The sequence below is a fragment of the Balaenoptera borealis genome (genome assembly GCF_965194805.1).
Source record: "Balaenoptera borealis genome assembly, chromosome: 20".
NCBI lineage: Eukaryota > Metazoa > Chordata > Mammalia > Artiodactyla > Balaenopteridae > Balaenoptera > Balaenoptera borealis.
In genome coordinates, this window is record NC_138879.1 from 17,485,774 (window position 1) to 17,512,753 (window position 26,980).

The following is a 26,980-nucleotide window of genomic DNA, read 5'->3' on the forward strand; positions in this document are numbered from 1 at the left end:
CTTGGTAGTCGCTCCAGCTCCCCTTCCTTCCTCCTTTCCGTCTTTCCTCCCTCCTAATTTGCTACTGGCGGCGGCGGCAGCTGCTCCTCTGACGGCGGGGGAGGTACCCCGGGGGCAGCTCAGAGCGCGGCTGGTGCTCGGGTGGCGGAGGGAGAAAGAAGGAAAGGGAGGCGGTGAGTGAACGGCGGCTCTCAGGGAGGGAGAGAAGGGGAGGGAGGAAGGCGGAGGGATATTCGGGCCGGACCTCTCCGCGGCGGCACCGCGCTACATGTCGATTGGCTGCCGCTGTGGCCACGCGGAATCCCCAATTGGCCAGGCGGTCAGCGTTGAAGGGCCGCCCTGCGCCCATTCGCCCGCTGATTTCAAGGCCCGGGGTTGGCTGGGCGGGCAGCGGGATGGGGGCGCGGATTGGCCGAGGGGCGGGAGATTGGGGTGAGGCCGGCCAGAGCCGGCCGCTGATTGGATTGGCCTGGTAAGGGCCGTTGAGCTGAGACTGTCTGGGCGCTGGGAGGAGGGTGGACCGAAGGTAAGACTCCGGACCCGTGTGATTGGCTGGGATACTAGACGTTGATAGGATAGGGCACCCTAAAATACTGGGGAGAGGAGTTTGGGGTCGAGGCGTCGGAAAGGCGGGAGGTGCCCCGCCGCTTTAGAAGCCCGGCGCAGTGCACGACGGGACGCCCCCGGGAAGGGGCGGAGCCGTGTCCGGGCTGCGGTTGGGAAAGCGCCGTCACTCCGAGGGGCGTGTTGAAGAGGGTTTCGCGGGCTCGAGCGGGGGAGGGGGTACCGTTAAAACCCTGCACCGCGCCCACAGGAAGCTGCTTTATTGGCTAGGCCTACTTGGTACCAGGCTCTCGGCTGGGAAGGACCTTGAAGACCATGCGGTTCAACTTCCAATTTGCAGATGTGGAAACTGAAGCCGAGAGAGGGTATGCACCTTGTCCAAGGTTACTCAGCCGGTTAGTGGCCTTATTGGGACTGGACTCAAGCGCTCCTGACTGCTCTTGGCCTTACACGCATCTCCTCCAAGGAGGTGAATGCTAATGCAGTTCCTTTAGACCTATTTATAGTTTGAGGCCTGTGCTGTTATAAGGTCTAACTTATGTGGTTTGGACAATTGGATTCCTCCTACACCCTCATTCTTAGCTATCAGGTACTTGAAAGAATAGAAATGTTTCATCCTGCGAAGGTGGCCCTTTTATAAAGGCGCAACCGTGAACCAGAAATAATGTGTGTACAGGCATAAAGGATCGTGGTTCTTAGCCTTTTTTAGTTATAAGCCCTCAAAGAAACTAATGAAAGCTTTTCCTTAGCAAAATGCACATAAAGAAAATGTGCGTACAGTTTCTTGACTTCCCCTTGCATTGGTACAGGGGCTCCAGGTGAAGAATTTCCAGAATTGTTACATTTTCACCATATTGATCTAGGGTTAATTGGATGCAGCTAGCTTATAGAGCTCTTTACTGTATAGCTTCAGCTTGTGGAAAAATTGCCCTACTCTAGCCATACTGGGAAAGCCTAAGAGCAACTCTGTCCTTGCTGAGAAGTTCCAACCAAGTTAGGAAGTTTCCTGGTGGTCTAGTGGTTAGGATTGCGCGCTTTCACTGCCGTGGCCTGGGTTCAATCCCTGGCTGGGGAACTGATATTCTGCCAGCCACGCAACGCACACACAAAAAAAGAATTAGGAAAGGTTGGCCACCTACCTTTATTCCTTAAAGGAAGACGAGATCTTTCTCTGCCAGAAATATCTGGAGTTCTAAAGCTGGAAGTGTGGGGACACCGTTCCTTACCCATCCTGTGACTAGTTGATTTCCTGTGGTTTAGCAGTCCTTTTAATCTCAGCCTTTTGCTTCATCTATCAGCTGATGAAGAACTGCCCTGTGTGTGTAACTTTATTAGGAATCAATGAAGGTTAAGTGAGATGACGTCCATCAAAATCTTTGTATTGTCTTTATGAGGATTACCCATACTACAGATGATCCGCAAGTCTGTTTCACTCCAAGCCAAGTTTCTCCTGTCCTCTTATCAGTTTGCTGAGACACCTCCTCTGCTCAACATCAGTCATGATACTACCAGTGAGGGGAAATGGATTTTTAAAGTAGCTGGAATAAAATGCTGGGAAGATAAATGTTTTGCAGCAAAGTTCTAGTCAAACATAAGGTCCTTACCACAGCCAACTAAAATGATTTTTTAGTTGAGCTAAGATAGGTGCTATGTAGTCCCTATCAAAAACAGCCAACACTGTCATGCATTCAGCAGATGCTAGTGGGCGCTATAATGTGAGTGCTTAGCACTCAGATTCCAGAAACACTGCCTGAGTTCATAACCCAACTCTGCCACTTCTTAGCTTGTGTGATTTTCTTTGCTTTATGTAAAGTGGGGCTAATAATTGTACCTGTCTCATACACAACTTTTAGGAGGTCTTAGTGAGTTGATACATGTTAACAGCTAGTAACACCGCCTGACATCTTGTATATGTTGTATATACATTGGCTATTATCTATTTAGCATGTAGTTTGTACGAAGCGAGTGGTTCTTGGCCCTTGGCCTATTAGGGAAGAAAGACTTTAATCAATTAATCTCACAAACAGATGTAAAGTTGTAAAAGTGAGAGCCACCAAAGAATGACCCAGCCAGGAGGCTCAGGGAAAACGTACTTGAGAAAGGGAAGAGTTATTCAGGTGGAGAAGGGAAGAACAAACATGTGCAAAGGCCCTGTGGTGGGAGGGAGCTCAGGGATTATAAGAAACTGCAAGAAAGCCTGCACACCCAAAATACAGGGAACAAGGGATTGAAATAAAGCTAGAGTGTTGAGTAAGGGAAAGACCATGTGAGAGCCTCGCATGCCATGCAAATGCTTTTGTCTATATCCTAAGACCAGAGGGCAGCTACTCAAAGGTTTTAAAAAGGTCGTTGGTTGCAATGTGAAGATTAAGACTGGAACGAGGGAAGAGCAGATGCAAGGAAACCAGTTAGGAGGCCATTGCAGTAATCCAGATATGAGCTGATAACTTGTAGAAAGCAGAAAGGTAGAAGGAAGAGTGGAAATAGAGATAGGTATTGAACTTGGTAATTGATTGGAAGGAGAGGGAGGTGTCAGTGGTGCCTGCTAGATTTCCGGATGGTGATGCCATTTGCAGTGTTTCCCAAGTAGGAGGAATTGGAGGCCATGTGGTTTAGTGAATGTGGAGAGGTACACTGGGGCTTCAGGTTGTATTTCTTGAGCTGTGTATGGAGTCCATGGGTTTTAATATGCTATTCTCTATAACAGGAATATTCATGTCCAATGAACAAATTATGAAATTAAAGAGAGAAAGTGGATTTCAGTCTTACTCTGCCACTTCCTGCTGTCTGAGCCTGAGCAAGTTACTTAACCTCTTAGTCTTGTGAAATGGGAGAATCTCTGCCACACCATTGGGTGATCTGAGCATGAATGGGAGTTGTGAAAGTGCTCGGGTGCAAGTGTCTTATGCGGGGAGTTGTTCACCACTATCTGTTGAACAATGAATTGGTGAATGGATGAGATCAGATGGCATTCTCCAGCTCAGTCCCCCCACTAACCCATGGTGCTTATGTGTGAGGAGACTGTCTGCGAGGGGAGAAGCAATCACGCTATGACCTGATGCCTTTTCCTCCTGAGCAAAGCTGGCTGACCTCAGAGGGGTACATGCAACTCGTCCTTATGGCCCGTGAGAAGTGATGGTCTAGCTTTGTAAAAGCCGCTTTAAAACTTAACTTCACCGTCTTTTCCAGTGTTATCCACGCTAGCGCCCATGTGTACCATTGGTCAGATCAAGCCAGTCATATCATTTCATCCTGCGTGAGTGCTCAGCACTGTCCTAGGCCTGTCCCCTGCCTGGGTTCCCTCCTCGTCTCTCCCAGGCTTCAAGTCATGCACAAGTTTGTTTCTTTGTTCATTCATTCAACTACATGAATTTATTAGATGTACCCCCACCTCCCAGGTTATTTCAGGTATAACATGGGGATGTGATAAAGTCCGTAAGAAAGGTTCAAACCAAATGCTGTCATGGAGCTAAAATAGAGGAGGAGGAGGAGAGATTTTTTTCCTGGCTTGTGAGAGTACTTAGTAGACAAGGGGGCTTTGAGCTGAACCTTGAAGGATTGGAGAACTATGTAAATATAGAGTTTGCAATGAAGCCTTCTGTAACTAAGGTAGTGCACATTTATATCTTCACTTACTAACAGTGTGATCTTGGGAATGCTTATTTGATATCTTTGTGTCTCAGTTTCCTCAGCTGTAAAATGGAGGTAATAGTTTTAGCCGGGGTTGGCTTATAGGTGTGAGACCTATACAGTCACACAGGTGGTTAGAAATGCTGGCCCCTCACTTGGTTTAATGCTCTGCTGTCACCATGTTGAAATTCTTAATAATTTTTGAACAAGGGGCCCTGCAAATTGTGTCCTGATCTTGCCTTGTAGGATTATTGCAAAGTCCTAAGAAGTTAATACATGTAAATTTCTTCGAACAGTGAGGGCCTGGCATATGATGAGGGTTCAGTAAGTGCTAGCTGTTATTATTGTTATTATCCTCTGAACTCTTATTACAGTGTAGCTCACAGTATACCTCATAGTTTATTTAGCATTTAAATAACCAACAGATATTTTTGAGTGCCTGTTCTATAAAGGTACTGGATGGGTCACAAAGATGAATAGGACAGTACTTCCTCACCTAGTTGGTGGAATAAAGCATGTATTTTAAGCATACTGATTAGTAATAAATAATGAAATATGTCATACGATGAGTATAGAAATTTTTAAAAGTAGATTTTTGGGCTCCACCTTCAGAGAATCTTAGTAGCTCTGGTGTGGGGCTTCAGAATCAGTCCCCCAGGTGATTTTATTTATTTATTTATTTATTTTTTCTGATGTGGACCATTTTTAAAGTCTTTATTGAATTTGTTACAATATTGCTTCTGTTTTATGTTTTGGTTTTTTGGTCACAAGGCACGTGGGATCTTAGCTCTCTGACCAAGGATCAAACCCGCACCCCCTGCACTGGAAGGCGAAGTCTTAACCACTGGACCACCAGTTAAGTCCCCCCGCCAGGTGATTTTAATGAACAGGCAACTTTTAAACCACGGGCATTAACTCCAGGGAGGTCATGTGGAATAGAGGCAAAAAGCTTGGCATTGGAGTTGGTCAGGCTGGGGTTCAAGTTCTGCCATCTACTAGCTCTGTTACTTTGCATAAGTTACTTAGCTTCTCAGTTTCCTCATTTGTAAACATTAAAACCATACTTTAAAGATTAAATTTTAAGATGGTTGAAAAGCTGAGCACATAGTGGACACTTAATTATGGGTTTTTTTCTCTAGAAGGGGGAGATAGTATCCCAGGAAGGGGCAGTCAAAGAGGGCTTCCTGGAGGAGAGGATAATCCACCCCCATACAACCAGTATGGTTTGGATGGGGAGAAAATCCTCTGATTACACACTCTAGCAACAGCCAAGATATTAGGTGAATATTAGAGGAATGCTAAGTCACAAAATAATTGATGGGATTTAGTGGCTGATTAGAGACAGAGGAGAGAGAAGAATGAAAGGCGAGTCCTAGGTCTCCAGCCTTGAGTTTTTTGTTTTTTTTTTTTTACTCTTTCATAAAGTTTTTAAGACGCTATAATTTTCTTACATGTACACTAGTAACCTTAAAAAGACAAATACTACCAAATGTTAACTACTGTACAATTTATAAAAAATATAATTTTAAGAATTTGGAATAATAAAGGGAAGGTACCTACTTCAAATGGATTAAATAAGAAAATGCCACTTTTTAAGAAATTTCACCAGGAAATGGGAAATTTCCACTTTGTCTAAAGGAACACCAAAACCTTTTACTGAAGTCAGAGACCTTGCTATTTTTGTTCAAGACTTCATCTACACAGTTTCAAATAAACCCTAAAAAATATTTTCCAGTACATATAAGGCCGCTACACAGAGTACATGACGGGAAAAAAGGACTCCGTCAGAATGAGAAGTCGTGAAGAACAGAGGTATGTCTTGCTCACCTTTACATCTCCAGTGCCTAGCACAGTGCCTGGCTCACGGCGAAAATGCTTAAGCAGTGGTTGTTGCTTTGCACCGAACCAGGCAGATGATACACCCTTCTACCTCTGGTTCGATTTTCATTCCATGTTAAGCACGACCTGAGCTGCAGTCCTGGTTCTTGGCCCTTGACGTTAAATTGAATAAAGTAAGCCCGTATGCATACACTTTCTACATCAGTTCTTCTGACAGGATCCTCACAGCCTTGAGTATTTTTGAGAGTAATCATTTTAAAAACAAGACCATGTATAGGAGCTGAGTTGGTGCAGAAAGGTGGGGTAGAGGTTGGGGGAGGGGTCGTGTGTATCCAGTTTTAGAAACATTTAGTCTTGCAGGTCATAAGGGGACAATCAAGGGAAACTGTACATTTTTTTTTTTTTTTTGGCTGGGCCGCCCAGCTTGAGGGATCTTAGTTCCCTGACCAGGGATTGAACCTTGGCCCCCAGCAGTGGAAGCTCTGGGTCCTAACCACTGGACCACCAGGGAATTCCCAGAAACTGTACATTCTTGATTGGGATTTGGGAGAAAGGCTGGTGCTTGGGAAAGAAGAAGTTAGAAGTCAATAGATCAGAAACAATCACTGAGCTCCCAAGGATAAATTATGTCTTAACATTCTATAAAGAGAGAAAGAAAAGCAAAAGATTTTGGAACTGGAAATGGGGTTACAAACTAGCAGACACTAAAAGTGAGAGGGAGAAAAGAAGGAACAGCAGAGGTAGAAAAAGAAGTGGGAGAGTGGACTGTTCATAGCTGTGGTGGTCTGAATAATGTTCCCCAAAAGATATCCACGTGCTAATCCCTGGAACCCAAGAATATGTTACTTTACCTGGCAAAAGGGACTTTGCAGCTGTGGTTAAATTAAGGATTTTGCGATGGGGAGATTATCCTGGATTGTCTGGGTGGACCTGGTGTACACAAAGGTCCTTAGAAGAAGGAGACAGGAGGATGAGAGTCAGAAAGGGAGATGTGATGGCAGAGGTAAAAGCCTGAGTGATGTGGGGCCGTGAGCCAGGGAATGTTGGCAGCCTCTGGAAGCTGGAAGAGGCAAGGAACAGATTCTGCCTTAGGGCTTCCAGAAGGAACACAGTTCTGCTGACCCATTTTAGACTTCTTTCAGAACTGTAAGAGAATAAATTTGTGTTGCTCTAAGCACTAAGATTGTTGTAATTTGTTACAGTAGTGATAGGAAACTACTGCAGTGGTTAACAACTGAAAACAACCTAAATACCTAACAGTGATGGATTGGTTAAATAAGTTACAATACATTAGTGTGATGGACTGTTATAATTGTAGTTAGCCATTAAAAATTATGCTGTAGAAGATAATTTAATCGTATGGGAAGTGTTCATAGTAGATTGCCAAGTACAGAAAACAAGTTAAAATATTGTAGGTATTTATGTGAAAATTTCATCAAGAGGTACACCTAAGAGTCATGCATTTTTTGCACTGACTATGTATGGTATACCTCAAAAAGTTTTGCAGATTGCACATAGATGTCCTGTTTGGTTCAAAGAAGGGAAGCATGTATTATACCTGTGTATTCATGAATAGGGAAAAGACTGGGAATGTATAAACCAAATGTTAATAATGGCTGTCTCTGGGTGGTAGGATTACAGATGATTTTTATATTCATTTTTTGTTCTTCTCTGTGTATTCCAATTTTTCTTCAGCGAACAAGTATTACTTTTTTGATCAAAAAATATATTTAAAAAATTAGTTTTTAAAAATCAAGGGAAAGGGGTAAGGAGAAAGTCTGGAGAAGGATTTGCAAGCTCAAGGGCAAGGGCCCTGCAGCACCTGGCACAACCAAGCCTCTATAAACAATTCTCTGAAAATAGGTGATTTTATTTTGGCGGGGTTACTGGGGGCATGCCGCATGGCATGTGGGATCTTAGTTCCCCGACACGGGATCAAATCCTCGCCCCCTGCATTGGAAGCGCGGAGTCTTAACCACCGGACTGCCAGGGAAGTCCCAATAGGTGATTTTTTAAAAAATTGTATCCTCCCCACCCCAAAGCAGAAAGGCACTCAGTACTGGGGACATAGAGAGAAGGAAGAAGAAAAAGAAAAAAGGCAATATAGAGATAAAAGCTTCCTGGATCCTGAGTTAGGAGGGCCTCCAAGAGATGCGAAGGAAGTGGAGCAGATTGTCTAGTCTTACCCCTGCCGCCTTCTGTGTTTGCCAAAGAGTCTGGAGACAGAGCAGACACCCTCAGCCGTTTTCTCCTTTCATTTATTCAGTCCTCCTTTATTTTTTTCCTTTGTTCTTTTTCTAATTATCAAAGTAATACATGCTTCTCACTGGAGAAGTTTGAAAAGCATGAAGAGTTAAGCAGAAATCACCTGTAATCCCAAATTACATCCACCACTGAAATACTGGCATACTTCTCAACGTAGTTCAATTTTAAATGAAAATTGAAGTATTACTATGTAACATTTTTGTCAACCCCCCCAAAAAAAAAATGTACTTTCAAGAATTTTAAATTGGTTCAGCTCATTGTCAGGTTGCGTTAAAAATTAGTATGAACTAAACATATTTGGACTGGCTCTGAATGGGTTTTCATACTGGTAGCGCAATGGAGAAGTAAGTGAAGCCTTTTAACGTTGACTTAAGCTTTTTAAAAAGTACCAGTAGAATAAGGTAAAAATTGAAAATCATTGAAGTACGCCCAGTGGATCACAAACCCTGAGGATCACTGAGGCCTCTTTTCCTGGCCAGGTGTTACAGGGAATCCTGTGTTCTGGGCCAGCGCTCCTCTAATCTTCTGTTCTTTTTTTCTTTATTTAATTGAGTACATACTCAATTTTGATTACCTGCTTTGTTGTTTTGGGGAAAACCCAGCTCTCTTCCTGTTGTGTGTCTCCTTTATTCTCACAACAGTTTCTGACATCAGATATATGGGGATTTTCCCCCACCAAGCAATTCTCTGATACTGAGGGTCAATTTAACTCAATTCTGACGCTGTCTACCTGGAGATAGATCCCACAAGTTAAGGGCGCAGTCCCATGAGACTGCCCCCCACTTCAGATGCCAATTATAAGTAGCAGGCCCCCAGGTGACCCAGAACTTCTGTCTGACTTGGCTACAAATCTGAGGCCTCCATGACCTCCTCCTTGGGGTCTATTTATTTGCTGGAGTGGCTCACAAAACTCAGGGAAACACATTTACCAGTTTATTAAAGGATATGATAAAGGATACAGATGAACAGCCAGATGAAGAGATACATACATAAGGTGAAGTCTGGGAGGGTCTGAGCACAGGAGCTGCTGTCCCCATGGAGTTGGAGTGCATCACCCCCCAGGTGTTCACTCACCTGGAAGCTCCCGAACCCCCTACTATTAGGATTTTTATAGGGGTTTCCTCATGTAGGCATGATCAATTATTAACTCCATTTCCAGCTCCTCTGCCCTCTTTAGAGAAGCTGGGGGTAAGAGGCAGGGCTGAAAATTCCAAGCTTCTAATTATGGCTTGGTCTTTCTGGTGACCAGCTGCCATCCAGGAGCCCAGCCAGAGTCACCTTATTAGAACAAAAGATGCTCCTAGTATTAGCACTTGAAATTTACAAGGGGTTCAGGAGCCCTGTGTCAGGGATGGGGTAAATGTGCCAGGAACCGGGGGCAGAGATTAATATATATATGTTTTTTCTGTTATCTCACATTTGTACATTTTGTATACACGTATCTTTTGTCCCCTATTAGGCTATAACTCAAGGTTTCTCAACCTTGATGCCATTAGTATTTTGGACCAAATAATTCTTTGTTGTGGGGAGCTGTCCTGTGCACTGCAGGATTCTTTAGCAGCATCCTTGCCAATAGCACACCCCCTCAAACCCAGAAAAATCTCTCCAGACCTTGCTAATTTTCCCCTCGTGGCAAAAATCACTCTCCTACTCCTGCAGTTGAGAACCACTGCTCCTTGAGGTCAGATGTTTTATAAATTCCTATGTTCCACATAGTTAGTTTATTGTCCAAACAGTATCATTGCCTCATAAGAATAATAGCTAATATTTATAAAGCCCTTACTCTTTGTACTGTTCTAAGCTCGTTACATATATTAACTCATTTAATCTTCACAACAACCCTATGAGATAGGTACTATTATTATGCCCTTTTTATAGTCAAGAAACTAAGACTCAAAAGAGGTTAGGTAAGTTGTTCAAGGTCACCCACCTGGGAAGTAACACCTGGGATTTGCCTAACCCAGGCAGTCCAGCTGCAGATTCTGGGCTCTCAACCATTTTGCTATCTACTGCTTATAAATACAAAGAAAAAAATTAACTCATTAAAAAAAAAGGAAAAAAAAGGGGAGGGGGTGGAATTCCCTAGTGGTCCAGTGGTTAGGATTCCTCGCTCCCACTGTAGGGAGCAAGGGTTCAGTCCCTGGTCAGGAAACTAGGATCCCGCATGCCACGTGGCCAAAAGAAAAAAACAGCCGAACATTGTCCCTCTGCCCACAGAATTTGCATAGGCAAACACATGGTAAAAATGAAATTTTCTATTCTGCCGTTTTCACAAAACATAATATAGCAACGCATTTTGCCATGTTGCTAAAATTTTATCAGTTGTTTGAATGGCTGCATCCTATTCTGTCAAGAAGACAGACAATAACATGACCAGTCCCTTCTTACTGGGCATTTTGATTATTGTGGATATTTCATTTGAAACATTATAATCAATTTTTAAAGTATAATTTACAGACAATAACGTGCATCCATTTTAAGGGTACAGTTTGATAAATTTTGACAAAGGTTATAAACCCATGCTATGACCAAAACAAGATATGGGACATTTTCATCGCCTTTGTTTCTTTCTGTAGTGGCGTGCTGAAGGTGACTAGTACCCTAGTACCAGCTCAGGAGAACCAATTTTATGTACATCTCTTCTCAAATCTACATTTAGTGATATCACATTAGTAGCTCAAAATTGACCATGGTGGTGGGCTTCCCTGGTGGCGCAGTGGTTAAGAATCCACCTGCCAATGCAGGGGACACGGGTTCGAGCCCTGTTCCAGGAAGATCCCACATGCCGCGGAGCAGCTAAGCCCGTGTGCCGCAACTACTGAGCCTGCGCTCTAGAGCCCGCGAGTCACAACTACTGAAGCCTGTGTGCCACAACTACTGAAGCCCGCGCGCCTAGAGCCTGTGCTCTGCAACAAGAGAAGCCACCACAATGAGAAGCCTGCGCCTCGCAACAAAGAGTAGCCCCCGCTCGCTGCAACTAGAGAAAGCCCACGTGCAGCAGCGAAGACCCAATGCAGCCAAAAATTAAATAAATGAATAAATAAATTTATTTTAAAAAAAAATTGACCATGGTGGGAATATTTACACCACAAAAATTGGTAAAGCGCCACAAATCAGGGCTTTAAAAAATTTTTTTAGAACCAGTTTACCAGTACCACAGCTTATGCCCCTTTGCAGTCAACCCTCCATCTTACAACCACAGTCTGCTTTCTGCCATCTTTCTTTTGCATTTTTAAAGGATTCTAGGGACTTCCCTGGTGGTCCAGTAGTTAAGACTCCATGCTTCCAACGCAGGGGGCACAGGTTTGATCCCTGGTCAGGGAACTAAGATCCCACATGCCGCTCAGCGTGGCCAAAAAGAAAAAAAAAAAAAAAAGCTATAAATAAAATCATGCAGCATATACTCTTTTGTGCCTAGCTTCTTTTGCTCAGTGTTTTATTTATTTATTTATTTTTTGAGATTCATCAGCATTGTTGCACATAGCAATAGTTCATTCCTTTTCATTGTATTCCATTGCATGGATATACAACTTGGCCAGAGCCTTTATTTTGGTTTCCACAGGAAGGAACAGGTGAAGCTGGGTAAGCAGACTTAGGATTGGCTAGTTTAATAATTTCAGTGGGCATAGGGACTGTCTCTAGTTGTCTGGTATCTGGCCCTGGGGTGATAGGGCAGAGGAATAGTGACTCTGATTGTGAGAGCCTGATAAAGTAGGTGGTTGGAGTAAGGGTTTTGGATCGGTTGGTTTATACATAAAAGGTGCACTGGCAGGAGAATGGTTTACTATCTCTAAGAATTGGCTAGTGTTGGGAGGGCTAGTCTGTCCAGGGCTAGCAAAGCCCCAAGATGTCAAGATGTCAAACACAGAAAATTTTTGAAAACACGATTAATACACCTTGTTGAAAGGTTAATCTAGGGACTTCCCTGGTGGTGCAGTGGTTAAGAATCCACCAATGCAGGGGACACAGGTTCGAGCCCTGGTCCAGGAAGATCCCACATGCTGCAGAGCAATTAAGCCCGTGCGCCACAACTACTGAGGCCGCGTGCCACAACTACTGAAGCCTGCATGCCTCTAGCCCGTGCTCCACAAGAGAAGCCACTGCAATGAGAAGCCCGCGCACCACAACAAAGAGTAGCCCCTGCTCGCCGCAACTAGAGAAAGCCCGCGTGCAGCAACGAAGACCCAACGCAGCCAGAAATAAATAAATAAATTTATAAAAAAGAAGAAGGAAAGAAAGGTTAAACTAATCTAGAAAGAATCTGAACTCTGGGATGCTAAGCATAGCTGAAACAAACCTACATAACAGAAGGTGCGACCTGGCCCCCTTGTCACACTTGGCCCTAAGATTCTCCTAGCCAGGCTAATACCCTACAATCAATAGATTGGAGGATCCTTTGGGAAAACTGACCAGCTCAAGAAGAAATACCTATAGATACTGTATTAGTCTCCTAGGGCTGTTATAACAAATTACCAAAATCTTGGTAGCTTAAAACAAAATAAGTTTATTCTCTCTCAGTTCTGGAAGTCAGAAGTCTGAAATCCATCAAGTCTGAAAACATGTCAGCAGGGCCACATCCCCTCTGGAGCCTCTAGGAAGCATTTCTTTCTTTGCCTTTTCCAGCTTCTGGTGGCTCCAGGTGTTCCTTGGCATGTAGCATCATCACTCCAGTCTGCCTCCATCTTCACATCACTTTCTCCTCTTCTCTCTGTCTCTCCTCTGTGTATCTCTTATAGACACTTGTTATTGGGTTTGGGGCCCACCCAGATAATCCAGGGTGGTCTTATCTCAAAATCCTTAACTTAGTTACATTTGCAAAGACCCTTTTTCCAAATAAGGTCACATTCACAGATTATGGGGATTAGGATGTGGATATATCTTTTGGGGGGGACACTATTCAACCCACTAAGAGCTGAGAGTCCCAAGTGAAAGTCAACTCGCTATAGTAATGTCCAACTGCGAAGCCCTGTCTCAGAACACAGAGCTTCCAGAAAACTTTAGTGCCTCAGTCTTAAACATGAATGGACTGTCAAAGATTACCAGGTAGTTGAAGAAAATCTCTAACATGAAAGACAAAGACCAAACAAATAAACAAGAACAAAGGAACTTAGAGGATACAGAAACAGCACAGAGACCAGAACAAAACAAAGTATAACTTAAAAAGATGATGGGGGGGGGGGGCGCTTCCCTGGTGGCGCAGTGGTTAAGAATCCGCCTGCCAATGCAGGGGACACGGGTTTGAGCCCTGGTCTGGGAAGATCCCACATGCTGCGAAGCAACTGGGCCCGTGAGCCACAATTACTGAGCCTGCGTGTCTGGAGCCTGTGCTCCGCAACAAGAGAGGCCGCGATAGTGAGAAGCCCACGCACCGCGATGAAGAGTGGCCCCCGCTTGCCACAACTAGAGGAAGCCCTCGCACAGAAACGAAGACCCAACACAGCCATAAATAAATTAATTAATTAAAACACCCTCTTCTCACCCCTGCTGATCCATCTCCTGTCCCTATAATTTAAAAAAAAAAAAAAAAAAGTGATAGGGGACTTCCCTGGTGGTCCAGTGGCTAAGACTCTGAGCTCCTAATGCAGGGGGCCTGGTTTCAATCCCTGGTCAGGGAACTAGATCCCACATGCATGCCACAACTAAGAGTTTGCATGCTGCAACTAAGACCCAGTGCAGCCAAAAATAAGTAAATATTGAAAAAAAAAAAAGATGATAGGTACTTCCCTGGTGGTCCAGCGGCTAAGACTCCACATTCCCAACGCTGGGGGCCCGGGTTCGATCCCCGGTCGGGGAACTAAGATCCCATATACCGCAACTTAGCCCACACACCATAATGAAAAGCCCATATGCCACAACGAAGACCCAGCACAGCCAAAATAAATAAATAAAAATAAATTTATAAAAAGATAAATAGGGGCTTCCCTGGTGGCGCAGTGGTTGAGAATCTGCCTGCCAATGCAGGGGACACGGGTTCGAGCCCTGGTCTGGGAGGATCCCACATGCCGCGGAGCAACTAGGCCCGTGAGCCACAATTACTGAGCCTGTGCGTCTGGAGAGGCCGCGATAATGAGAGGCCCCGCGCACCGCGATGAAGAGTGGCCCCCACTTGCCACAACTAGAGAAAGCCCTCGCACAGAAACGAAGACCCAACACAGCCATAAATAAATAAAATAGTGTTTAAATAAATAAGAATAAAAATAAAAAGCCAGCTTGTATATCACCTGCTATTTAAAAAAAAAAAAAGATAAATATTCTCAGATATGGCGATGTTACATCCAAGAAATAAGAACAGAAGGGTATGTATGTTAAAAAGGAATAAAACGGGGGCTTCCCTGGTGGTGCAGTGGTTGAGAGCCTGCCTGCCAATGCAGGGGACACGGGTTCGAGCTCTGGTCTGGGAAGATCCCACATGCCGCGGAGCAACTGGGCCCGTGAGCCACAACTGCTGAGCCTGTGCGTCTGGAGCCTGTGCTCCGCAACAAGAGGTCGCGATAGTGAGAGGCCTGTGCACCGTGATGAAGAGTGGCCCCCGCTTGCCGCAACTAGAGAAAGCCCTCGCACAGAAATGAAGACCCAACACAGGTAGAAATAAATAAATAAATAAATAATAAAAATAAAGGAATTCCTAAGGAAAAAAAAAAAGGAATAAAACAGATCTTAAGAATATGATAACCAATAACTTCAATCAAAGGGTTGGAAGATAAAATTGAGAATATATCCTTTTTTAAAAAAAACGCTGGGGAATTCCCTGGCGGTCCAGTGGTTAGGACTGCGCTTTCACTGCCAAGGGCCCGGGTTCGATCCCTGGTCGGGAAACTAAGATTCCACAGGCTGCGCAGACTGGCCCTCCCCGAAAAAATAACCTGGAAAATCGGCATGAAAAGATTTTTGAAAGCTAGAAGTAGCCCAGGAGGATTAACATTCAACTAAGAGGAGTTACAGAGAAATAGAGAAAAGTGGAGGGGAAGCAATCATTGAAGGAATAATTCAAAAAATCAAATCAAAACTAAATGGCCTACATCTCCAGAATGAGAAGCCCACTGAGTTCCCAACATAATGGATGGAAAAGAAATCAGAAATTTCAGGTCATCGAGTAAATAGAGGAAGGTTACTAAAAACTTCCGAGAGAAAAAGTGGTTAACATTCAAAGGACCAGCCGTCAGAATGGTACCATGCTTCCCATCAGCCATGCTGGAAGATGGTGGAGGAATGCTTTCGAATTATTTATGACCTATAACTTTATGAATTAGCCAAATTGTGAATTCAGTAAAGTAAGCATGTTTTCAGATGCATGAAATCTTAAAAAATTTTACTTCCTACCCATATGCCCTTTCTCAGGAAACGTCTGGAGGATGTGGTACACCAAAATGAGAATAAACCAAGAAACAGGAAGACGTGATCCTGGAAACAGGATATTCAACAGAGGTGAGAAATGAAGAGAATCTTCAAGATGATGAAAGGAAATCCCAGGGTGACATAACCTGGCTGCCGGCCTTTGAGAGTAATCAGGACTGGGGCAGGAGGACAGAAGGGACATCTCCAAGAAATCAGATGAAATGAATAGAGGAAAAATTTACACCTCTGGTGATGGTGGAGAATAAATTCATTATAGGGACATGGAAAACTAAGCAAAAAAAAAATTTTTTTGTTTTGTCTTGTTTTGAATTAATGATTAACTCCAGGAAAAAAATGTTTTAAAAAACTGAGAAAGAAACAAAGCTTAATCATAGTAGACTAGCTTGGCTGTGGATAATATTTATGGAGGCATAATTGTGTCAACAGAGTATGGATGTTGATCTCCACCAACCCCAGCACTTATGGGCTTTCCTCCTTGTAGACTGCATTCCGGCCAGCAGGAGTGCTCTTTGTTCTAACTACCCAGGGCTTCTTTCATTTAAATGGGAGTTAAGTTAATTAAATTCAATTAGTAAATTAATACATTAATAGATTAAATTAATTGTTGAATTAAAATATCAGTAAAAAATGAGTCTAAGCAATACACACACACATTTTTTTTCTTTTTTAGACTAAACACCTTGAAAAGATTATCAGGCTTTAAACTTGTGTTCTAACTAATTTGAGACTTTTGATTTACCCAAACAACATGTAGTGTATACCCAACCTTCATCCCATTAAATAGGGAAGTTAAGTTGTATGTATTTGAATCTGGCATATGTTAAGCTGACCTGTGACACATTATATTGTAAATTTTTTTCTAGTTCTGTTTTTATTTTTTCCACTAGTGAGCAGTTTGAGGGCAGGCTCTCGTTCTTTCCTCTGTAAGGTTCTGGCACTTGACACAGACCTTCGACTTTTTTTTTTTTTTTTAATCTAATTTTAAGTCACCACAAGAGACCACAGTTTGAGTTGATGACCACATCTAATACTTGCAGAGCGTTCCGTTGCTCACACAGCACTGTCACATCCGTCTGCCCCATACTGAGGTTGGTGTTTTTAGTATTCTCTCTTCTACCCTCGCATTTTGCAGACGACCTGAGTTCCAGAGAGTGCCTTGCCGAAGGTCGCACAAGTCAGCGTTGGAGCCTCTAGCAGAACTCAGGTCTCCTGACACCCAGTGATGCAGTAAAATACTTTTTTAAAAACTGGTTAAAAAAAATTACCATCAACCATTTTTAAGTGTATAGTTCAGTAGTGTTAAGTATAGTCACATGGTTGTGTAACAAATCTCTAGAACTTACTCATCTTGCAAAACTGAAACTTTATATCCATTGAACAACAACTCTCTACTTTCCCCTCACCCATGCCCCTGGCAACCACCATTCTACTTTCTGTCTCTATGAATTTGAGTACTGTAGATACCTTCTGTAAGTGGAGTCACACAGTATGTGTCTCTTTGTGATTGTCATTTCACTTAGCATGTGTCCTCGAGGTTGATACATTTCCTCCCTTAAGGCTGAACAGTATTACATTGTTTGTAGCACATTTTGTTTGTCCATTCTTCCATCAGCGGACACTTGGGTTGCTTCCACCTTTTAGCTATCACGAATAATGCTGCTCTGAGCATGGCTATACACACATCTCCTTGAGATCTTGCTTTCCATTCTTTTGGATATATACTTGGAAGTGGGATTCCAGTAATGCATTTTTTAAATTCTCCATCTCATTCCAAAAATGATTTGAGGCCACTGTCCCAGCACCTTCATAAGTATTAAAAAAAAAAAAAAGTTCTGAATTTCTAATGAACGAACAAAGGGGCCAGAATGGAATAGAGGAGACAACAGAAGGGAGTGGCCTATGAGAAGTCTGGTAGAAAAAAGCTTTTTACCTTTACCCTCGGGAAGTAGCTGCAAATAATTAAGATCCACCAGAGATGGACTGGAGTGGCCAAGGCTTGTTTTCTCATCTACATAAAGGTCTCCAAAACATTCCCAAAGTTGCATTCAAACAGAGTAAATAAGCTCTGTGCATATGAAAGGGTCACAAAGGAGGGATTCGGTATTCATGATACCTGGTCTGTACAGGGGTGGGTGCACAAACTCAGATATTCTGGGCCTGTCATGGGACCTTCATAAAGGATCTAGTCAGAGTGGGGACTGTGGTAGAGTATGCTGGTCATAAGTCTGTACTCAGCTCCAGACATTGATGTCAGATCTTCTGATTTTTCAAGAAAAACTAGATACACCTGAAACTAACACAACATTATAAGTCAACTATGCTCCAATAAAAATTTTTTTAAAAAAAGAAAAGCTGGAAATCTGGATTTTTATGTGAAATATCATGATTTTTTAAAGCTGGCATTTAAATTTTCAAAAAGATTTAGAAGGCATTGTTTAAGTCAAAGACAAAATACAAGTTTGCAACCTCTGGTGTGTGGTACTGTGGAGTATTTATGGTAGTTAAGTTCTCCTGGTAGCACAGCTGTGCCGGTCAGACAGGAGAGGAGGGCCCCCAGTTTCGCATCATTTCTGTGAGATTCGTTTGTGCCTACTTCACAGAACCGCTGTAAGAATAAAACATCACAGATTTGGAAAGGTGTTCTCGTAAAGGAATTTCTCATAAAATATAATGCAGGTGCTTACTGGGATAATTATCTTGCCGTGAAGAGCTCAGAAGAGTGTAATGTTTTGGGAACAGCTTCTACAAAAGCTGACCTAGGAGATGCTGGGCCCCAGCTGTGGCTGGAAGAAATGAAGGGGAAAGAATGTGTCAGCCGTTGTGCTCTGGTGGGTTTGAGAAGGAGGCAGAACACTGATCTTTCCTGGAAGTGGCATTGAGGAGTCAGTGCGGAGTTGAGAAATACATGTGGCCATAAATGGCATGACCCTGCTCCAAACAGCTCAGCTCATGCCTGGCTTCGTGAACCTCACACTGGAAGTTTCAACTGAAATAAACTTCTGACCTTTCCATCAGTTCCTTTAAGTCAGAGTTTTATATGTTATAGACTATTTCAGGGACTTCCCTGGCGGTCCAGTGGTTGAGACTCCTCACTTCCACTGCAGGGGGCACGGGTTTGATCCCTGGTCAGGGAACTAAGATCCTGCAAGCTGCATGGCACGGTCAGAAAAAAAAAAAGACAATTTCATATTTGCACTTAGAAGATTTGAACTGTTACTTCTGTTACTTAAGAAAGCAGCACTGCTTATTACTACTACTAATATCATAATGTTAGTAATATTCCTATCATGCTTTATAACTTACAAGACCTTTCACTTGCATTCTTCTCATTTTGTTTCCTGGTAAGTCTGAGATTATTACTTCTCACTCTACAGATAAGGAAACTGATGGTTTCCCATTGTCCTTTAGCTAAAGTTTAGAATCTTCAACGTGACCTAAGTCCCTCCCTAGTCTGGGCCTTGCCTACCTCTCCAGATCCCTCTTTCACTACCTTCCCAAGACTTCTCTTTGTTCCAGCTATTTTGGATTTCTTTTGAGTTCCTTAAATAGGTCAGGTTCTCTCCAGCCGTAGGCCTTGCGTTGTGTATGCCATTTCTTCCGTCTAGAACACTTTTCCCTGTCCTCTTTGCCTGGCTAGCAACTGCTCATCTTTTGGGTCTCAGTTTAACACCATTTCTTCACGGGAGCCTTTCCTGAACATTGAGGCTATGTTGGACTCCCCAGTAATATCCTCTTACACCCCCTGGCACTTCCCATTCCGAAGACTCATCACACTTCAAGTTACTCATTCAATAATTCTTGTTCCTGCTGGACTGTAAGCTCCATGAGGCAGAAACCAAATCTGCCTTAATTGATTCTATAGTCTCAGTGCCTCGTATAATATACTTTTGCTCTGAAAGCTTTTGTAACGAGTCTGCTATCTGGATTCCATAGCCATGGAACTAATGCATCAAAACCTTGCCTTCAAGTCCAGTGCTGTGGGGCTTTTCTGACAGGCTTCTTCTAATATTTCAATAACCAACGTCCTTTGATTAGTGACCAAAATGCACACCTCCCACATCCAATAGCAGATTGTAAGGTTAGAACACAGTGACACTGTATTCTTTGTTAATGACTAGAAAAGGCTGGTGCTGTTCTCACCTCTTCTGTTGTTTCTGTGATGCTCACATACCAATGAGAACCTTTGCCCAGCATCCTTTTGGAGCGGTCAAGGGTGGATCACAGATGACAGGGACATTAAAAGCTATTCAGGGCTTCCCTGGTGGCGCAGTGGTTAAGAATCCGCCTGCCAATGCAGGGCACACGGGTTCGAGCCCTGGTCCGGGAAGATCCCACATGCCGCAGAGCAACTAAGCCTGTGCGCCACAACTACTAAGCCTGTGCTCTAGAGCCCGCGAGCCACAACTACTGAAGCCCACACGCCTAGAGCCCGTGCTCCGCAACAAGAGAAGCCACTGCAGTGAGAAGCCCGCGCACCACAACAAAGAGTAGCACCCCCGACCCCGCTCGCCGCAACTAGAGAAAGCCCGCGCACAGCAACGAAGACCTAACACAGCCATAAATAAATAAATTAAATCTATTTAAAAAAATTTTTTTAATAAAGGATTAATTTTAAAAAATAAAATAAAAAAACGAAAGCTATTCTGACTATTCGCATCTCAGGTCTTGGTTTGGTGCACACCTGGGTCATTTATAGTTGGATGGCACATTTGTTTTACTTGTTGGAAGCAGTGAGGTATAGTTACCAAATTAATGGTGCAAGCCTAGGAGTGGAAGTAATACAGTTGCTCAAGCTGGCGAGGCAGGCGTTAAGCAGGTAAGCAGGGTCCAGTGGGAGGAACGCATGGCCTCATTTCGACAGCTGCAGCAAGCTGAAGTCCCTGAAGGTTTTCAAGCCAGCTACATCTCTCCTCAGCACAGTCTTTATGAAGTCTGTCACCATATAACTTCCTCAGTCCAGTTCACGGGGATCAAAACTTGTGGCTAAATACCCAGGCAGTGGCGTATAAGGTTGCAAATGTTAGTTCCAAATATAGTGCAGTTCATGTCGCCAGTAAGGAAAGAACATTGAATGAATTCATTACATGAACTGCTTAAACTAACTGAGCCCGAGAGCTTAAAGCCACATTCCTCAAATATGTGCACTCCACAAAACTGGCACTTAGTGTCAGGCAGTCAGGCTGGAAAACAGTCGCCAACCAAAGAATCTAAACAAGGAAGAAATGCTCTCAAGGTATGCATTTGCCATATGTTACTTTGTTCTCAAGTCATCTTTGGTGATGAGCTCCATGACTTAAAGCATGACATCAGGCAGGTCTGAGCCTGGCACACTTGGCTTCATAAGGCAAAGACTGAAAATGTGTGGCACTGGTTACAAAGGGGAATACGCAAAGGGGGCACAGCCTGTCTTTGTTACCAAAAATAATTAAGTGCATAAACTAGAGTATAAAAACATAGCCTGAAGAATATGCCCCAAACTTATCTATTAGTCATGATTGTCTTTGGGAGGTGGGTTTATAAGAAGGGATAGTCACTTTGTAGGGTTTTTTTTTTTTTCCCTTAAAAATTTGGAAAATGGATCTGTATTACATTTTGTGAACAGAATTAACATTTTAAGTGGATACAGTATTCTCAGATGAATAGCAGATTGTTACAATGAGGTTGGTAAAGAAAAGCACAGACTAATTATTTTCTACCATACACAAAAAATACACTTGCATATACTAGATATAGAACAGTTCAAATAGAACTTTCTTTGGTGATGGATATGACCTATATCTGTGCTGCCCAATATGGTAGCCACTAGCCATGGGTGGCTACTGAGCACTTGAAATGTGGCTAGCGCAGCTTAGGAACTTATTTTTTATTTAATTTAAACTTAAATAGTGCATATGGCTAGTGGCTACTGCATTTGGACACACAGGTCTAGAACCTTCCATTTACAGGAAATAAGATTGTCAGCAGGGGCAGGGAGAGACCAGATTTGGTAGCCAAGAGATCTTCTGTAAGCCATGTTCTGTTATGCTGTCTATCCAGTAGAGTCTGTGTACTCTAGGATTGTTACAAGAATAGAGAGGAGGCACTTCTTTACACTTGTAAAGGCCACAGCATTAACTTCATCCTACCACACTCCTTCACATTCTCCTGAGTTTAACTGCTCCATTCATAGACGAACGAACTGACCTATTAGAAAAGCAACAATCATCTCACCCATCCTCATTCATCTCAAATATTTTAAATGTTTTGTATTTTTTTCTTATAAACTGTTTCTTTTCACCTCTCCTCCATTATCTTGTATTCTATGTTGTCTTGAGACTTCTCCCATTAAACCATCAGCCATTCAGTATACTGTTTTCTTCTTAATTTCTTTGTCAGTCTAATAAGCATTAAGAGTATATCCATAAGATTAGTATATATAATACAAGGTAGATAATCAATCCCCTAATAAATTAGAGTGGATTAAAATTGCAGTGTAATGTAATATACCTGTACAGTTTGTCAAATTTATGATAAAAGTTAAGGTTGTTTGGGGGTGAGAGGAGGCGGATGTCTCAGAGGACCATACTGGTATGATCAGCCAAACCATGGCAAGACTTAATTTTTATTTCTTTCTTGGTTGTCATTTTAATTGGTGTATAGCATGTCTGCTGGCAGCTGCTGGCAGCTTCCTGAGAAAGCACAGATTATGATAGTAAGCTATGTTCCTTCTCTGTTGCTAGTTCCACCCCAGCATTGGACCAGAAGTTCAGTAGTGAAAGCTACAGCTGCCAGGTATCAGCAGTGAAATCAGAGGAGCAGAGTTCTTTACAAATGGCAGTAAGAACCCAATTGACTTTCTTTCCTGACACTGCCATCTGTCACAGTTTGCTGTCAATCGTACTGTTAGAGCAACCTGATTTGGGTTCCTAGGGAAAGCAGTTGTTTGGCCCAATGTTTCATTAACATCAGGGTCTCCTGTCTCACTCTTGCATTGGAAACCAAACACCTTAACCACTTTGCTTGCACTAGGGTTGGTACAAGAAGGCATGGTCCATCTTGGGTGGGTATTTTCCATTACCACAAAAGATAAGAGAGTCCTATTAAAAACAACAACTCTGAGATCCTAAAACTAGTATTTAGTAAGAAGAAATTAAATTCTCATCAGCTGATTTTATTATTCAGTCAAAAATGATGCTGTAGGGCTTCCCTGGTGGCGCAGTGGTTAAGAATCCGCCTGCCAATGCAGGAGACACGGGTTCTGGTCTGGGAAGATCCCGCATGCCGCGGAGCAACTAAGCCCGTGCACCACAATGACTGAGCCTGCACTCTAGAGCCCGCAAGCCACAACTATTGAAGCCCGTGCGCCTAGAGCCCGTGCTCCACAACAAGAGAAGCCACCACAATGAGAAGCCTGCGCACCACAACGAAGAGTAGCCCCCGCTCGCCGCAACTAGAGAAAGCCCATGCGCAGCAATGAAGACCCAAGGCAGCCAAAAATAAAAATAAATTTATAAAAAAAGATGATGATATAAGTATAGATTCAAAATTATAAATTTATTACCCAAAGCTTGTTTTTATTTTCTTGCTGAGAAAAAAATTTTACCCTACAAATGTGGCTCCAAGTCCAGGACTCATTTGGATAATAGAGTTGAAAGACTTGATTTAAAGCTATAAACCCCTCCTACCCCCCCAAATTGCACACTACAGAGAGATACATTCTTTTCAAAGGGGTTCCTTGCTTCCTGAAATTCATCCTTAGAAAATGCAAGATAAGAATTCACCCACAACTGCCCACTGTCCCAAAAGGCTTTACTGCTTCCCATTAATAAAATATAAAATAACATTCTCTGTAAGGAAATAACACATTCATCTTTCTTTCCAACCTTCTGATTTCCACTAAAAATTTTAACCGAAGAATATTAGGGAAAAGGAAAATGATTGAATATCTTTAAAGCTATTGCCTGGGTCCAGTGTGACTGTATGATCTTCTAATTGTGGAGACCTAACAGTTAGCTGGGAGAACACAGGTTTTTGCAGACTGGCAAGCTTGCGTTGATCACTAGTACTGAGAGTTATTTGCTGTTTAACTACTTTGCCTAATTTTTCGGTGCCTGCTTTCTCATCTGTAAGATGAGTGTATTACCTAGGATAAGGAGCTATTTGGAAGACAAATTAAAACATCTGACAGGGAATTCTCCGCTGGTCCAGTGGTTAATGCGCTTTCATTGCCGAGGGTGCAGGTTCAATCCCTGGTCGGGGAACTAAGATCCTGCAAGCCTCGTGGTGTGGCCAAACAAAACAAAACAAAAAAATCTGACATGCAAAATGTCGGATTAAGACCTTTAGAGACCCAAAGCATCAGGACTGTGGTGCCCAGATCAATCAAGATGTTAGTAGAAAACAGAATACACTAAAACTGGGTAATTTGAGAAAGGTTTAATAAAGGGACTGTTTACAAAGACATGGACAGAGTTCAGAGAAACCAACAAGGAATAATGGAGTTATCCAGAGCTAGTAAATGAGTGGTCCTTTCTATCCCTAGATCTGAAGGGCCAAAGAGAAGGAGCGAGAAGCTAGAGAGGCTGCTTGATAGGAGTCGCAGTCCTTGGTTGAGGGACTCAAGACAACCTATGTGACCTGGCAGTTTAGAAGCCAGGGGAATAAATACCCTAGCTTCTAAATATCCATTCCTCAGCCTTTTGATCTTCTGAGGGTGTAACTAATTGGATCAACACAACCTGAAGTCAGAGGGCAAAGGAGCCTGTTAATGCAGTCCATGGGGGTCAATACCTCCTGGGACGCAGAGCAGGATGAAAAGCAGTTCTAAAGAGGAAGCGGAAGATATCTAGCGCAACCTTTTCCCCAACACAATTCAAACTGCTAAACCAGTATACACAAAACTTGCATGTATGCTGAAAGTAAAATAACTTCTTTCCAGAATTTGATTGTGAGTTCTTTAACTAAAGCAGAATTTCTTTTTGATGCCCCTGCTTTGCCAATGGCACATGCCTAGATAAAAGGAAGCCTCAATAAATGGGAACTGGCAGGCTCAAGTTAACTCCTGAATGCTGACTCTAAGAGACTTCTGAGTTAACCCAGAACTAATTTAGGAGGACTCTTAGGATTTCTCTGGTTAGGTACTATTCATTAGGAATTCAGCAACTGGATTTTCTCAGACTCAAAAAAAATCCTATGGAAGTAAAACTTCTTATAATCCTACTGAATGACAGGAAAGGTTTTAGTTGCTTATCAGAGAGAATAAAGGACATCAGGACATCTATTTCACATTGACATTTTTATTAACGCCAACTGTTTTTTAATTATTTTTTTTTAAAACAATAGCACAAAAATGTTTCAAGGAAGCAGTCTCACAATCTGATGACCTTCTGAAATACAGTTAAGCCACACCAAATATGAATTCCTGTTAATAACACACAAAAATATTTTTTTTTAAGAAAAAGAAAAGAAAAAAGGTAGGGAAAGAGGAAAGGAATGAGATTTAGACTTAAAATTTACTGGATTAGGTTGGTGAGGCTTGTTAGTAGGATACACTGTGGAAGCAGAGTGGCACACACAGGCTTATAGTCTTTGTTGTTTTTAAAACCAGTTACCACTAATATACAGGCCCTGCAGCAGTTACCAATGACTTCTTACATGCCCGAAATGAACCAGAAGAAGCCAGTGTTGATACTGTCATAAAGAGATTCAACAGTTGGCCTGTCAGACAACTAAGACCATTTGCAGCAGAGTAACTCCTTCAGAAAGGCCTGGATGAAAACCTTTCATTTCTATTGTCTCACCTATATGCATTTCAGGGTTCTTAAAAGTCATCTTAAAAAAGAAAGAAAAAAATAATGTATATCAGTTTCTCTTATTTAATGTGGCTATAAAAGATGTTTCCTTATTATTTCTTTATCTCTAAGAAGGACACCGGGGTGGTGGGTTGGGGATGGAACTAGGGGAGGAAAAAACCCAGACCAGGATAGGTTGCTTTTTTTAAACTTTTTTTTTTTTTTTTTTTTTTTTGCCAAGGGGTCACACAGAAGGGAAAGCAAGGAGGAAAACTACAATCCTTGGTTCAGATTGAGTTATGCAGGAAAATATATCTTCCTGATCAGTCCCCATGCCAAAAAAAAAAAAAAAAAAAAACAACCCACTTGAGATTATGCACAGACTCTATGTTATACCAGCTATCAGCCTTTCATGTTTAACATCCCCAGCAATGGACACTACCCTTGGCTTGTAGGCTGCTTGTAGAACCCATTTCACAAAAATCCTCTTTACCCAGAAGCCTCTAGTTTCCTTTTGGTAGGTTATAAAAACAGAACATCTGTCATTAACAGGAGAGTGTTAAATACTTTTAACCACTGACAAGGCTTCAGGAAGTTTCACAGTTTCGTTATGCTCTATTTTATTACTATCATATTTACATTTTTTTATTTTTTATTTTTTTTGCTGAATTGCTGATTTTCCTTTTTCAATAGAATTTAATTCTGGAGTGTGAGCAGGAACCAGTTAACTACATTCATTGTCCAACCCCCACTGGCTTGAAAGAAGACTCCAAATTCTTGGCATATGAATCAGCTGTTCGGTTGCTCCACCTTATCCCTGCATGAAGCAGCAGAACCGCAGTGGCGGCATGCTCCGGGGTTCACGCTGTGGGTGGTGACGCCTTTCGCTGAAGGAGGTACTGGTGGATGCTCTCAGCATCACGCTTTAGCCAAGCAGCATTCAGCAGGATATTTTCACAACACTGCTGGATGGTACGCTCAGCTGAAGGAGCTGGGTGACTCTCGAAGAAAGCCTGGTATAAAACAACCCAGAATGTAGGATCATTACCAGCAATAGTAAGAAGCTAATATCACAGGCTATGAAAAAATACCCACTGTCTATAAAGGGTTCATAAGCTTCACTCATGAAAATTTACCACTGCCACCTCCAGGCTAAAAGAAAACAAGCAGCTCCTTGTACCTGCCTACAGGAATTCTCCTCCAAATATATTATATGCTTACAACCTAATCAAAAGTTAACAGTAAAGAGACAGAACCTACGGCCTTTCTTTTAAGTTCATTGTCCAACCAGCAAAAGAAAGTAAAAAAGAACTAATATCAAGGACCTACTCTGTTCCAGGCCCCCTGTGTTAGTTACTTCATCTAAATGACAATCTTACCACTTCATTTTACAGATGAAACTGGCTTACAGGGGTTAAAAAACCTACTTGAAGTCTAGGTTTTGGAATCAGCCTTGGGACTTGATCTAGGCTCCATCATGTACTAACCTGTGACTGAGTAAATTAACTGCTCTAAGTATGTTTTCTCATCTATGAGAAAATATTTACTCCAGAAGA

At 42.6% G+C, this 26,980-nt stretch overlaps 1 protein-coding gene and 1 long non-coding RNA gene across 5 annotated transcripts in view; one reads left to right on the top strand and one right to left on the bottom strand.

The window, feature by feature from the left end:
- The first annotated feature begins 34 nt into the window (after nt 1–34).
- Nucleotides 35–25,734, top strand: LOC309618966. Of its 3 annotated transcripts, none has more exons than XR_014238683.1 (5): nt 35–173; nt 835–929; nt 4,966–5,084; nt 15,637–15,723; nt 16,787–25,734. It is a non-coding gene; the product is annotated as an uncharacterized lncRNA (long non-coding RNA). The 3 variants fall into 3 exon arrangements; XR_014238684.1 differs by lacking the exon at nt 35–173 and adding an exon at nt 441–526; XR_014238685.1 differs by lacking the exon at nt 35–173 and having other exon boundaries at nt 562–929.
- Nucleotides 24,910–26,980, bottom strand: part of NPEPPS (aminopeptidase puromycin sensitive) — a 103,538-nt gene continuing 101,467 nt past the window's right edge. For both annotated transcript variants that reach the window (XM_082373462.1, XM_082373461.1), the window contains one exon: nt 24,910–26,437. In XM_082373462.1, coding sequence (XP_082229588.1) covers nt 26,285–26,437 — 153 coding nt within the window. In that variant the 3' untranslated portion in view covers nt 24,910–26,284. The remainder of the gene's footprint in view (nt 26,438–26,980) is intronic.